Source organism: Saimiri boliviensis, chromosome 10 (genome assembly GCF_048565385.1).
Source record: "Saimiri boliviensis isolate mSaiBol1 chromosome 10, mSaiBol1.pri, whole genome shotgun sequence".
NCBI classification, from domain to species: Eukaryota; Metazoa; Chordata; class Mammalia; order Primates; family Cebidae; genus Saimiri; species Saimiri boliviensis.
This window is the reverse complement of record NC_133458.1, coordinates 119,296,120-119,308,929: the sequence shown is the minus strand read 5'-3', so window position 1 is coordinate 119,308,929 and position 12,810 is coordinate 119,296,120. Positions and strand designations below refer to the sequence as shown.

The window sequence follows — 12,810 nt, the reverse complement described above, 5'->3', positions numbered from 1 at the left end:
TCAGCCTCCAGAGTAACTGAGGTTGTAGGCACAACACCACCACTCATGACGAATATTTTATAATTTTAGTAGAGGCGGTGTTTCCCTATGTTGGCCAGGCTGGTCTCGAACTCCTGACCTCAGGTGATCCACTCTCCTCGGCCTCCCATAGTGTTGGGATTACAGGCATGAGCCACTGTGCCCAGCCAAGTTTTGCCTTCTTGTTTCAGCTCTAATGCTGCAAACCTGTGTCCTCTTCACAGTATATTTAGTGCCACATTTTTGGCATTTTGTGCTTTTTCCTGGTGATGTTGCTGTTGAAAATGGCCACGGAGGGCAGTGCTGAAGTTGCTGTCTAGTGCTGCTAAGAGCTCCACGTGGAGAAAATCACCCCAGTGTAGATGAGCTCTTTACAGTGCTCTTTACAGGGCTCGCCTGGACCACAAGTTTGACCTGATGCATGCCAAGCGTGCCTTTGTTCACTGGTACATGGGTCAGGGGATGGAGGAAGGAGAGTTTCCAGAGGCCTGTGAGGATATGGCTGCCCTTGAGAAGGATTATGAGGAGGCTGGAGCGGATAGTGCTGAGGGAGAGGATGAGGGTGAAGAGTATTAACTTGTGTGCTGTATTTTATACTCCATTGTCTTAGAATTGTTTTATTTTTGTTCTGTGGACCTGTCTATTATGGCCCTAAATTGTCAATAAAAGTGATGTTTCCAAAAAAAAAAAAAAAAAAAAAAAATTGACCCGTGAGGTCAATGTCAATGAATCCACTGTATATCAAATAAGGTGTCTTTTCAACAAAAACCATACAAGTTATGTATTGATTGGTTGGTGAAAACATTGAGACTGCAGGCTCACAGGAACCTCGCCTTGTACTTCCCCCAAGGACAGTGGTTCAGTATGTGCTAATTCAGTGTTCACGGCAGCTTTATAGAACATAACGGCTACGAAAACTAAGAATCAACAGTATCTGCAACAACTGCAATGTGATGTGAAAACGTTTGTGACAAAGACTAATTCAGCTGTGTTTTGTTACCTACATTCATTACGAAGTGATATTGTTGATTTTAGCATTAGCATTTAGAAGACAGTGAAGACTTACTTTTTTCCTATTCAAGTTTACAGGCACTCTTAATTCTGGGGATCCCTAAGGACCCTAGCTAAGAATATTTTTTCTAGTGAAATTAAATCAGTGACAGGGAGCAGGGACGGATAGGGAAACTGCGAATTTCGGGGAGATTAAGGTCCAGTTACATTGTGTATCAATACAAGGCCCATGTAGAGATTTTTATGTGATCTGCTTTTTCTGGGGGACTGACATTTTTTTTTTCACCAGAGCCTCAACCCAAAAAGGTTCAGCATGAAATCAAAAAATGCCAACAGTGGGTGGAAACAGAAATTTTGGTAATTATTCATGTGGCAAATGGTGAGCTCCACTTCAATAGTGAAGGGCAAGCCAGGTCTCTCCTCTGATAACAGGAGAGAGTTTTTTTTTTTTTTTTTTTTTTTTTTCTGAGACAGCATCTTGTTCTGTCTCCCAGGCTGGAGGGCAGTAGTGCACTCTGGGCACTCTTGACCTCCTGCTGGGCTCAAGTGATCTTCCCAAGTAGCTGGGACTACAGGCGTGTGCCACCACGTCCAGCTAGTTTTTGTATTTTTTTGTAGAGACAGAGTATCACCATGTTGCCCAGGCTGATCTCAAACTCCTGAGCTTGAGCAACCCACCCACCTCTGTCTCCCAAAGTGCTGGGATTATAGGTGTGAGCCACAGTGCTCGGCTGGGGGAGAGAAATTAATAATAGAGTTTTAGGGTGTCTAGATGAAGATCACACAGGAGCCCCAAGTCCCCTCACCAAGTGTGTCCAAAGAGGAAGGTGCCTCTGATGGCTTTTCTTTCTTACTCTTCTCACTGTGAGGAGCGAGGACCATGATTCAGTGGGTCTAATTAAAATGTGTCAAAAAAGAGGCTGCTAATTTTGCTTTTAAATAGCAAGAAATAACAGTGTGACCTGGAGAGCAACACTAACTTCTCATTCATTTATTCATTCTGTGCTATTTCTTGTGCATCTGCAGTAGCCAGGCATTGTGTTGGGGAGATAGATACAGGAATACATGTGAACGGCCAGGTACCAATCTCATGGAGCCTCAGTTCAGGTTCCGGTGCTTCTCTCCATAGCCCCTCCAGGAATGGGGAGATGGGGAGGGCTGCATGCCACCCTAGGAAAGCCCTTCAGGTTCCTCTCAGTGGACAAACCTCATACACCATCATTCTGGAAAACTCAAGGCTGAAGACAGTAGCTCAAGGGGCACCAGTGCAGAAATAAGGGATAGGTGCTCTTGTAAGAAGTACGCAAAGCACACGGACAGGGCATTCTCAAGCCAGAGAGAAAGACTTGGTCAAATCTCAGAGAAGGAACGTGTCTGGAGCATAGAAAATGCAGGCAGAAGTGGACGGACCTTGCTCAGGTTCCTGATCCAGGGGAGAAGGTCTGACCTCAGACTCCAGTTTTGCAGACAATGGTGCTATTTAGTGTTGATTTCTATGTAGTATTTATGTGCTGTATTTGTGTTTGCTGAAAAAGTGAAATGGGGTCACCATCCTCTTCCATCCCTTGATTCCTTGGTGCTGTGCCTCAGAGTAAGATCAGAGCTCAGGACCTGGATACCTCTGTTTTCCTGCCTGAGCCCATTCAGAAGATGGAACTAGTTGGATGATTCCCCAAGGTTGTGGGAGGTCAGGCCTAAGAGAATTTAAACAGTCTTTTTTAGAGGGGTGGGAGTGACAGGTTCAGAGAAGACATGTAGGGTGGGAGAAGGAAGGTGGTCAGGCCGGGGGACCCTCCCTTTACTCTGGAGTCTTCCTGAACGTATTCAATAACTGTACTTGGGGTATCTATCACCTTAAATATTTGTCTTTTCTTTATGCTAGAAACATTGAAATTATTTTCTTCTAGCAATTTAAAATGAAACGTACAATAGCATTTTGTAAACTATAGTCACCCTCCTGACCTATCAGACACTGGGCCTTCTTTCTTTTATCTAACTGTACATTTATACCCACTAATCAACTCATAAAACATTCGAAAGGAAAATAATTGTATTGTCATTTTTCTGAACTTTGTGAGGTTATGGTACTAGTTAATTTTCAAACATTCGTAATTTGTGATTGTTGTGATTTCTTTCCTCATTCTAAATGTGTATTCAAGTTCATATCTAACTTTGTATTTGTAGTTTGGTGTTATGTTTTTCAAGGGGGCCTCATGAAGCCTGCTCTGCCCCTGTGTGAGTTGGCAGCTGGCCGGCCGCCTGCATAGGAGGAGCCTCAGCTCACCAGGCCATTTTTAAGATGTCAGCAACACAGGGAGAATCAGTCCCTGTCTTGCCAAGACCTTGGGTGAATTGTTGAACATTGCTGGACTTCTTAAGTGTTTTTAGAAGCTCCTTTTAGAACAATTAGCTCTAAAGGGCATAGATATTCTCTTGCTTGGAATGGCACCCAATGCACTTTATTTGTAAAGGTTTTTTCAGGAACAACAGGAGGGTTACTGATCCCAGAAGCACACAGCATTGCACGGTCATCCAGATATGCTCTTCATTGAGAGAAAGGCATTTTGCAAAGATGCTGCAGAAGGGGAGCCCTTTGGGCCTGTGATATAGCAGCCCCCACAGGGTTTGTGGAATGAGTTTACCCAAGCCTCTACTTCCATGTGCTCTGCAGGGGTGTGTGCTCCTGAGATGCTCAGTGCCCCCCTTGGTCTCCAAACACCTCTTTAATCTGAAGGTTGAATGGATTCTCCTTTCCCAGGACTTGGGGCCACTGGAGCTGCACCTTCTCCCATAAGCGATCTGCCAACATCAGCAAAGCCACCTGTGAGGGAGAACCCAAAGGAGGAGGAAAAGGGAAATTAGGACAATCACTTACCAACAGGATTTCCTACATGCTCTCTGCTAGAGACAGCCTCTAGGGTGTCACCCTGACTCCCGCGCCCACTCCTCTGTATAATCTCCCGGCGGTGGGATGTAGGAGTTCAGTCAGGGTGGTGGGGAAAAAAAAAATGGACACAAACCTTCCTGAAGGCTGGAGGGTCTTGCAAAAACCTCGGAATAGGATTTGGCTGAAGGCAGCCAGATTCTCTAATCCAGTGCCTGAAAGCTTAAGTTAGATAACTAGGGGATGTAAAGAAACTGATCTAGATAAGTTGGTTTACTTAGGCCTCTGAACCTGGCCTTTAATCATCTGTAAGACTGCTCTCTCGGGGAGGGTCACCATGTTAATTATCCACAAGTATGTTGACTCAAAGCCTTTGTCATTAAATCTATACTGAATAAATGCCTGCAGTGCCAGCTTGTGAGGGCTGCGGCTGCTAACTCTTTACAGCACCCTCCTTGGTGTCTGGGAGTGGCCTGGACCCCTAGTTTACTCTTTCACCAGATATCTATGTCTGATTGCATTTGTTCATCCGTCACTGGGTCAGGGTCTGCAGGTCAGACCCGACAGCAGGACCCATCACTTGGTTCTAACAGAGGAAGTGAGGCCATGGTGAGGAAATGCCGCCTCAGCGAGGGTGTCACGTTGTGTGAGGCTTGACCTTGCTAGTGACTTGCTTTGGAGGCTCTCCTTTCTGGGCTGGAGCTGACGGTGACCCAGCTGCCATCCAGCCTGAAGCTGGTTCCTCAGTCCTGCAGCCTCACAGCAATGAATCTGCCAACAGCCTGAGTGAGTTTGAAGGCAGTTCTTCCCCAGACAGGTCTCCAGATGAGAACATGGCCTGGATGCCACACCTTGATTTTCATCTGTGAGACCCTAAGCAGAGGACCCAGTTAAACTGTGACCCACAGAAACTGTGAGATCATCTAAGTGTGTATTGTGTTAAGCTGCTAAGTTTGTGGAATTTGTTTTTTCAGTAATAGATTACAAATTCACTTTTTCAGAAATCACTCATTTATCTGTGGACAGCTGGCATTTACTGCAGGCCTAAGGCTTGGGTTTTAGAGATGAGCATGGTGTGTTTTTCCTTTAAGAAAGTCCTAGTAAGGTAACCAGACATGCAAAATGACACCAGCAAACCCACAGGGAGGGCTGGGAGGAGAATGCACACAACAGAAAGGGAAGAGGTGCCACTTCTGTTGGGTAGGGGAAGGGGTAGGATTTCTCTGAAGAAGGTGGTAGGTGAGATGAATTTCCTAGGAGCTCCCCAGATATATGATGTGGGGAAACAGTGCAATGGTAGAGGATACAGCGTGTGCAAAGGCTCAGACCTGTGGGACAGAATGGCATGGTCGGGGAACTACAGGTGCTGGGAGTGGAGGCTGGCTGGGTACCTGACTGGGGGTGTATCTTGGCAGGCTGTGAGTGTGTGGAGTCCAGCCAAAGCACCAGAGAGGAATTTGCTTAATGCACAGCAGGCTTGACTCTGGCTCTCCCAGCCTGAGGCTTAGACTCTGGCTCTCCTAGCCTAAGGCTTGCTCTCTGGTTCTGTCATCTCATGTCAGGTATCCCTTTATCCATGACATTAGCTGGGTCCATTCTTGGTTGTCCAGTGTCTGGCTTGTCATTAACATGCCTTTGAAGAGGACACTCTTTGTCTGCAGACAATGCCCTCATTTAGCAAATAGGAGCTGGCCAGGCCAGCAGCCTCCAGATGGCTCCAACTCAACAGTGGTTTTCAGTGCTAAGCAGTAAGAGAAATGTGATTGCTGAAGGCGTCCCAGAGGGAAGACGTTGCTCAGGAGGGATGCTCCGCAGGGCAGCTCGCAGTCCCCTTCCTAACAGGCAGCGTGGCCAACTCGGGTCTGGCCCAGCCCCTCATCTGCACATTGCGTGGGCGACAGTATGTGATCCAAAGTCCTTTCTGTGTCCAACTGTGTGTGAGATTTTAGTAGTTAGAAAAAACTAGGACTGATGGAGTCACTGCATCAGGTCCCTGGCATTTTAATGTGTTCTGAGCCTTCTGAGGTGGATGCAAACTTCCATTCATCCTGCTGTGTAATCTTGGTCATATATCCATGCAGTGTCTCTCCCATGGCATAACGCACACATACATGACATCCCTCACAACCCCACACCACACATACATACATCACACACACCCCACAAACACCACACACACCACACACCACACTTACATATATTACATACACCCCCACACACCACACACAAACACCACACACACACCACACACACACCACACACACATACAGCACACCCCTCACAACCCCACACCACACATACATACATCACACACACCCCACAAACACCACACACACCACACACCACACTTACATATATTACATACACCCCCACACACCACACACAAACACCACACACCCCACAAACACCACACACACAACACACCACTTACATATATCACATACACCCCCACACACCACATACAAACACCACACACACACCACAAACACCACATACCACACTTACATATATCACATACACCCCCACATACCACACACAAACACCACACACACACCACACACACATACACCACACCCCTCACAACCCCATACCACACATGCATACATCACACACATCCCATAAACACCACACACAAACACCACACACACCACACACCACACTTACGTATATTACATACACTCCCACACACCACACACAAACACCACACACACCACACACGCATACACCACACCCCTCACAACCTCACACCACTCATACATCACACACACCCCACAAACACCACACACAAACACCACACATACCACACACCAACCCCTTACAACCCCACACTGCACACATAGACATCACACACACACCCCACACCACACACAGAAACACCACAAACACCACATCCCTCAAAACCCCACGTCATACATACATCACAGATATCCTTCACACATCACACATGGAAACACCACACACACCACACAGACACTATACATCCCCCCCCCACACCGCACCCCTAACAACCCCACGCCACACACACATCACACACACACCCCACACATCACGCACAGAAACACCACACATACCACACACACCTCACAACCCCACACCACACATATATATATCATATGCACACCCTACACACACCACACACACAAACACCACACAGACACCACATCACACACACACATACACCACACCCCTCACAACCCCACACCACACACACACATCACACACACACACCCATATCCCCCACACAGAAAGAACACACTACACACTACACACCACAAACCAAACACATCACACATAGAAACACTACACATACATACATAATACAACTCCATCCCCCACCACACCACACACACTACACACAGAAACACCACATCGTACACAGAAACACCCCGCACACCACACACACACACACACAACCACAACTCCATACCACACACACATTACACACATCCCAACACACACACTCCACACCCCACACACATACAGCTCTCTCACATATATACACACATCCCACACACACCCCCCACACACCTCACACAGATACCACCACATGCACATTCACCATGTACACATATCACATACACACACAGCCCTCACTACACACATATGCCACACATATAATACTCACACCACACACACCATACGTATAACACCTCTCCACACCACACATATGTACCCCCACCCCCTCAATACATGTATACCATACATACACATATACCACATACACCACCAACACACACACTCCTACACCCCCCACATCTCTCACACACACACACCACACAGACACATACAAACACCACACATACCTCACTTCCACCCCCACACCAGCCACAGAAAGCACACAGATACCAAACACACAGAGAAACCACACACCATACACATCCCACATATACTTCTTTGCACTTAAAAGGAGGAGCACGTCAAAGGCTGCCTGCAAAGCTGGCCAGTGCTCCAGGGAGGGCCGGATCATCTTTCACACGAAGCAGTCAGGACCTTTGAAGACAGAGGTCTGGGCTTGTGGCTGTTTTCCTGCCATTTCTCAACAAAGGAAACTGCTGCCAGGTCTGTGGAAAATTACTGGTTCTTCTGTTTTGTATTATTGGCTTTCAACATGATACACCTAAGCTGCCTTTCTAACAGCTATGTGGTACAAGGCTTTTATTTCCCTATGTGTGTTAATAAGGGAGGAGACAGGGTGAGGGCAAGAAGAGGAAAATGAAAATGAAATAGCTCAGATCTGAGCATTTGGTAACTGTTTGGTTTGAAAGCAATTAGTTGACTGTCACTCTAATAGGGAATAAAATATTTATGAGCAGGCATTGAGAAAATATTGGGTCTGAAATGAGACTGGCATGCTTATCACTAAACTAGAGACTTGTGATAAAATGATCCACTGTAATCATTTATTCATTTGACAAATATTTACTGAGCACTTACTGTGGGTTTCTTATACCACAATCTCCTGTTGTAACTCCCAGAAGGCACTGCACAGGGCAGGGCACAGCTACCCTTTCCTCTCTCTATCCAAGTTGTGTTCTATTTTTCTTTTCTTTTCTTTTCTTTTTTTTTGTTTTTTTTTTGTTGTTGTTGTGACAGGATTTTTCTCTGTCACCCAGGCTGGAGTGCAGTGGCCAGATCTTGGCTCACTGGGACCTCTGCCTCCCAGGTTCAAGCGAGTCTCTTGCCTCAGCCTCCTGAACTGATATTCTTTTGTGCTTCTCCATTCATAGTCTAAAATATTAAAGCAAAACCTGTTCATTCTAGAAAAACTGAAATCCACTGAAGCACAATGAGAAAAACAGAATAAAAGTAATCTGTAATTAAAATAGAAGTAGTCTCTGTTAACATGGGGTGTAGAACCTTTGTATACACACACACACATATTTTATATATATATACGTATATATATACATATGTATATATATACACATATATATATACACACACACACACACACATATATTTATATACACATACATACATATACACACACACACACACACATTTGAGATGGAATCTCCCTCTCTCACCCAGGCTGGAGTATAGTGGCATGATCTCAACTCACTATAACCTCCACTTCCCATGTTCAAGCGATTCTCCCACCTCAGCCTCCCAAGTAGCTGGGATTACAGGAACCCACTACCGCACCCGGCTAATTTTTGTATTTTTAGTAGAGACAGGGTTTCACCATGTTGGCCAGGCTGGTCTCATACTCCTAACCTCAGGTGATCTGCCCACCTCGGCCTCCCAAAGTGTTACGATTACAGGCGTGAGCCACTGCACCTGGCCCTGATTTTATATCTGAGAAAACACACACACACACACACACACACACACACACACACACGATTCCTCTTGAACGTCATTTTATAATCTGCTCTTATTGAAGTCAAATTTAGAAACAGTAAAATGAACTCTCTTTGGTAAACAGTGCTATGAATTTGACAAATGCATACAGTTGAGTCATTGCTCCTATAATCTGTAGTCTGATTGTATTTACTTTGCTGTACATTATAAACACATTTCTATGTCACTAAAGGTAGATCTTTTTGAGACAAAGTCTCACTTTGCCCCCCAAGCTAGAGTGCAGTGCACAATCTCAGCTCAGTGCAACTTCCACCTTCCAGTTCAAGCGATTCTCCTACCTTCAGCGTCCGGAGTAGCTGGGACCACAGGTGTGTGCCACCATGCCCAACTAATTTTTGTATTTTTAGTAGAGATGGTGTTATTCAGTGCATGGTATTCTATTACATAGATGCAAGTTAATTAATTTTATCAGTGGAAACTTTTATCACATACCCTCCACCCCAGAATTTGTCCTCAGGATGAGAGGACGGAGACACCCTTCTTCTGCCAGTTCACACAACCATGGCAGCTCGGGAGGAGATCACTGGCTGCCCTACTAGGCATGTGTGTGGAATAAAATCTATTCCAGAAGAATGCTAGGGAGTGGGTGCTTTGATTAAGTGGGATCTTCTGTTCATAGACATTCTTTTCTAGGTATTTTCCTTTGTAGTTGAACATCTTTCAGAGCCCACTTTCTTGCTAAGTTGCATATAAACACATCCAATTCGTAACCCGGTAAAGCCAGAAGTGGTTTCTGAGTACATCAGTTGAGTTTCTTGTAATACAGCATGATGCTTTGTTCAACCACCTGATGATCTGGAATCATGCTGGCCATCCTTACATTGGTCTGTGACCACCGAGGAGAGTGTGGGAGGAGAGTGGGCACAATCTGTACTGACTCCAGGAGGCACCCGATTTTGATTCCTTGAATAAAATCTCTGATAAGAACTTGCCTCACTGTCCTGTGACTCTGTGTTTGGCCATTAAAAAAAAAACTTTTTAAAATACAACTTTTCCTTCCATTTTTCTTTGTCCCTCTGGACTGGTTCCCTACCAAACCATCCTCGATGCTGCTACAACAGGCATCTTTTTAGAACACAAGTTGGATCATTTCTTGCTTGCTCGAGAATGTCCAGTGGCTCCCCATCTCCCTCAGGACCAAGGCCAAGCCCCAGGCAGATCTTCCATGATCGAGTTCCCTAATACGCTGTAGATTCCCCGCTCTTGACTCCATGGTCACACTCTCCGGCTGCACGGAGCGCTTTTCTTTCCTCTAATGTGCCATGCTTTCTTGCATATTCAGGTCTTTGCCCATGCAGTTGCCTCTGCTCAGAACACTTTCTGTAACCCTTCTTCGCTTCCCTTCACTCTACAAGTTTGTGGTCTTAGTTCCGACATCACCTCCTCTGAAAACATTTTCGAAAACCCCCCTCTCCCATCCCACCCCATAATGCTCTGTGGTGTTCTGCACTGGCACAGTTGAGGGCATTTACTACTTTATAGTTAATTGTCTGTTTACTCATCATTTTCCTCTATACTATAATTTTAATTGGCAGGGTATTTTCTTGTTCACTCTTGAATTCTCACTGCATTTGACACTGGGTAGTCACTCAGTAAATATTTTTGGATGGCACGTAGTCTATCTGGACTTTTCAGCTCAGTATACATGATAAACAGGCAGACTTTAGGCCCAGCTGTTTATTCTTGTCCACTTTATCACCGGCTACCGGCATGTGAGCAAATCTTGCAGGAATAGCATAGGATTATGGCACATATTGATTTTCAGTTTTGACTGTGTTTTCAATAACCAGACATAGGTAAAACTGTTTGAGTGCAAGATAGAGCCTCAATTTGACAGACCTTGAACCCCAAAGTCATTTTAAGAGTCAGAGACAGAATGGTTATTTGATAGATGGGATAAATGTATCCTGAGGGATAAAACAAAGCTGTCTGACCCTCTTGTTTTTAGTTTGTTCCTGACACTCTACGTAAGCATCTCTTCCGATGCCCCTTCTCTACAGAATCAGAAGGGTAAGATGCTATTCTGTTCAGAGAATGACAAGGACTACCACCTCATAACTGCTAGAAAGAAGGGATAGACAATATATACAAACTCTTCTAAAACCAAAGACATCAGTTTTGGGGGACAAGACCCTGATATTTAACCAGAATCTAGCCAACGATTTTCTTTGTTCAACTCATCCAATTGATACACAGGAAGGTTAGCTATTCAGAGGTCATTACTCTGATTTTATGTGTGTGCGTGTGTGTGTGTGTGTGTGTGTGTGTGTGTGTCTATTTAAATCTGTGAGGTGGGCATTTAACACTTACTTTAAAATTTGCTCAGCATTTGTGGGACACCACGTTTACTCATTTGTTGGGGAGTGGGCACCCTTCTTTTCCTTTTGGAGGTAATTCTTAGCCCTGCCCATGGGCACTGGCTGAACCTAGAGTTGGAGGACGGTGGGCTGTGTTCGCTTCATTCAGGCTCCTGAGGGGACAATCAGCCCTCTTGTGGCCTGGGTCTCAATGGCCAGCCAAGGAGCATCCCCCAGGCACGCCTGTCAGGTTTGTACCCTTTGGTAGCCACACGATGCTTCCCCAACAGCTCGAGCAGAAAGGCTCTGTAATGTGGGATTCCCTGAGAGTCAATGGCCCTTCCTTCCCCACAGAGGAGCAGCTTTCAACGTTTCCCAAGTGGCAGAGCAACTCCCCCACTTCTTTTTCTTCTTCTTCTTAATAAAGAAATGTCATGAGTAAGTCCAGGACCATACAACAGATAAAAGTGGAGCTTCCCTGGCTGAAGCCAGGATAATGGGATGGGAGTGGAGGCGGGAGGGGACAGAGTCCCACCCTCTGGCTCCCCTTGCCTTGTGAAGAGACAAGAGGAGAGCCACCTCACAGAACTGTACTTTGGCTCCTCAATGAGAAACAGCTTTTACTGCAGGATACCGCTAAGGACATCGTTCTCCTATACAGCACCCTTTCTAGAAAGATCCTTAGAATAAATTTCTTGTGGGTCTCACTTCCAAAAAATTCTTGTAATTTTCCTTCTTTTTTTGTTTTTGTTTTTTGGAGTCCTTGTGGTTTTTTTTTTTTTTTTTTTTTTTTTTTTTTTTTTAAATCTTATGGAAGCCATGGCTTAATGCCTCTTTTAGCATCGCTGCTAGAAAGCACAGAGTTGATTTTGTAAGCCCCTTCTGGCAGTTTCTCAGGACTGCCCTGCACATATTTTATGAATTGTAGAAATTAAGTCAGGAATCCAGGTATAATTTCTACTCTATTTTCCTATTGTCCCGAATTTCACTTTGTTTTTATTAAATCTCCTATCTTACACATCTGTGTACATTACCTCAAGTCCTTTCTGGAACAAAACAGGATAAAAAATAAACACATGAATGTGTAAGGGCAATTAAAAACCAATAAACCAATAAACAGCCTTCTGCAATCACCTTGTAACTGTGCTCACCTCGTTGGGGTGGAATCCGTCCACGGGCTCGATGAGCTGCCAGGGCTGCCCGCCTCTCTTCTGCCACTCCTGTATGACTGCAGGG

General features: G+C 45.2%; 1 protein-coding gene across 3 annotated transcripts in view; it reads right to left on the bottom strand.

The window, feature by feature from the left end:
* Positions 1-3,629: 3,629 nt before the first annotated feature.
* The window catches only part of AOAH (acyloxyacyl hydrolase), a 234,654-nt gene continuing 225,473 nt past the window's right edge, over positions 3,630-12,810 (bottom strand). For all 3 annotated transcript variants that reach the window (XM_003930743.4, XM_074379815.1, XM_074379816.1), the window contains 2 exons: positions 12,726-12,802; positions 3,630-3,850 (listed from right to left, as the gene is read on the bottom strand). In XM_003930743.4, the coding sequence (XP_003930792.2) occupies positions 3,722-3,850; positions 12,726-12,802 (206 nt within the window). In that variant the 3' untranslated portion in view covers positions 3,630-3,721. The remainder of the gene's footprint in view (positions 3,851-12,725; positions 12,803-12,810) is intronic.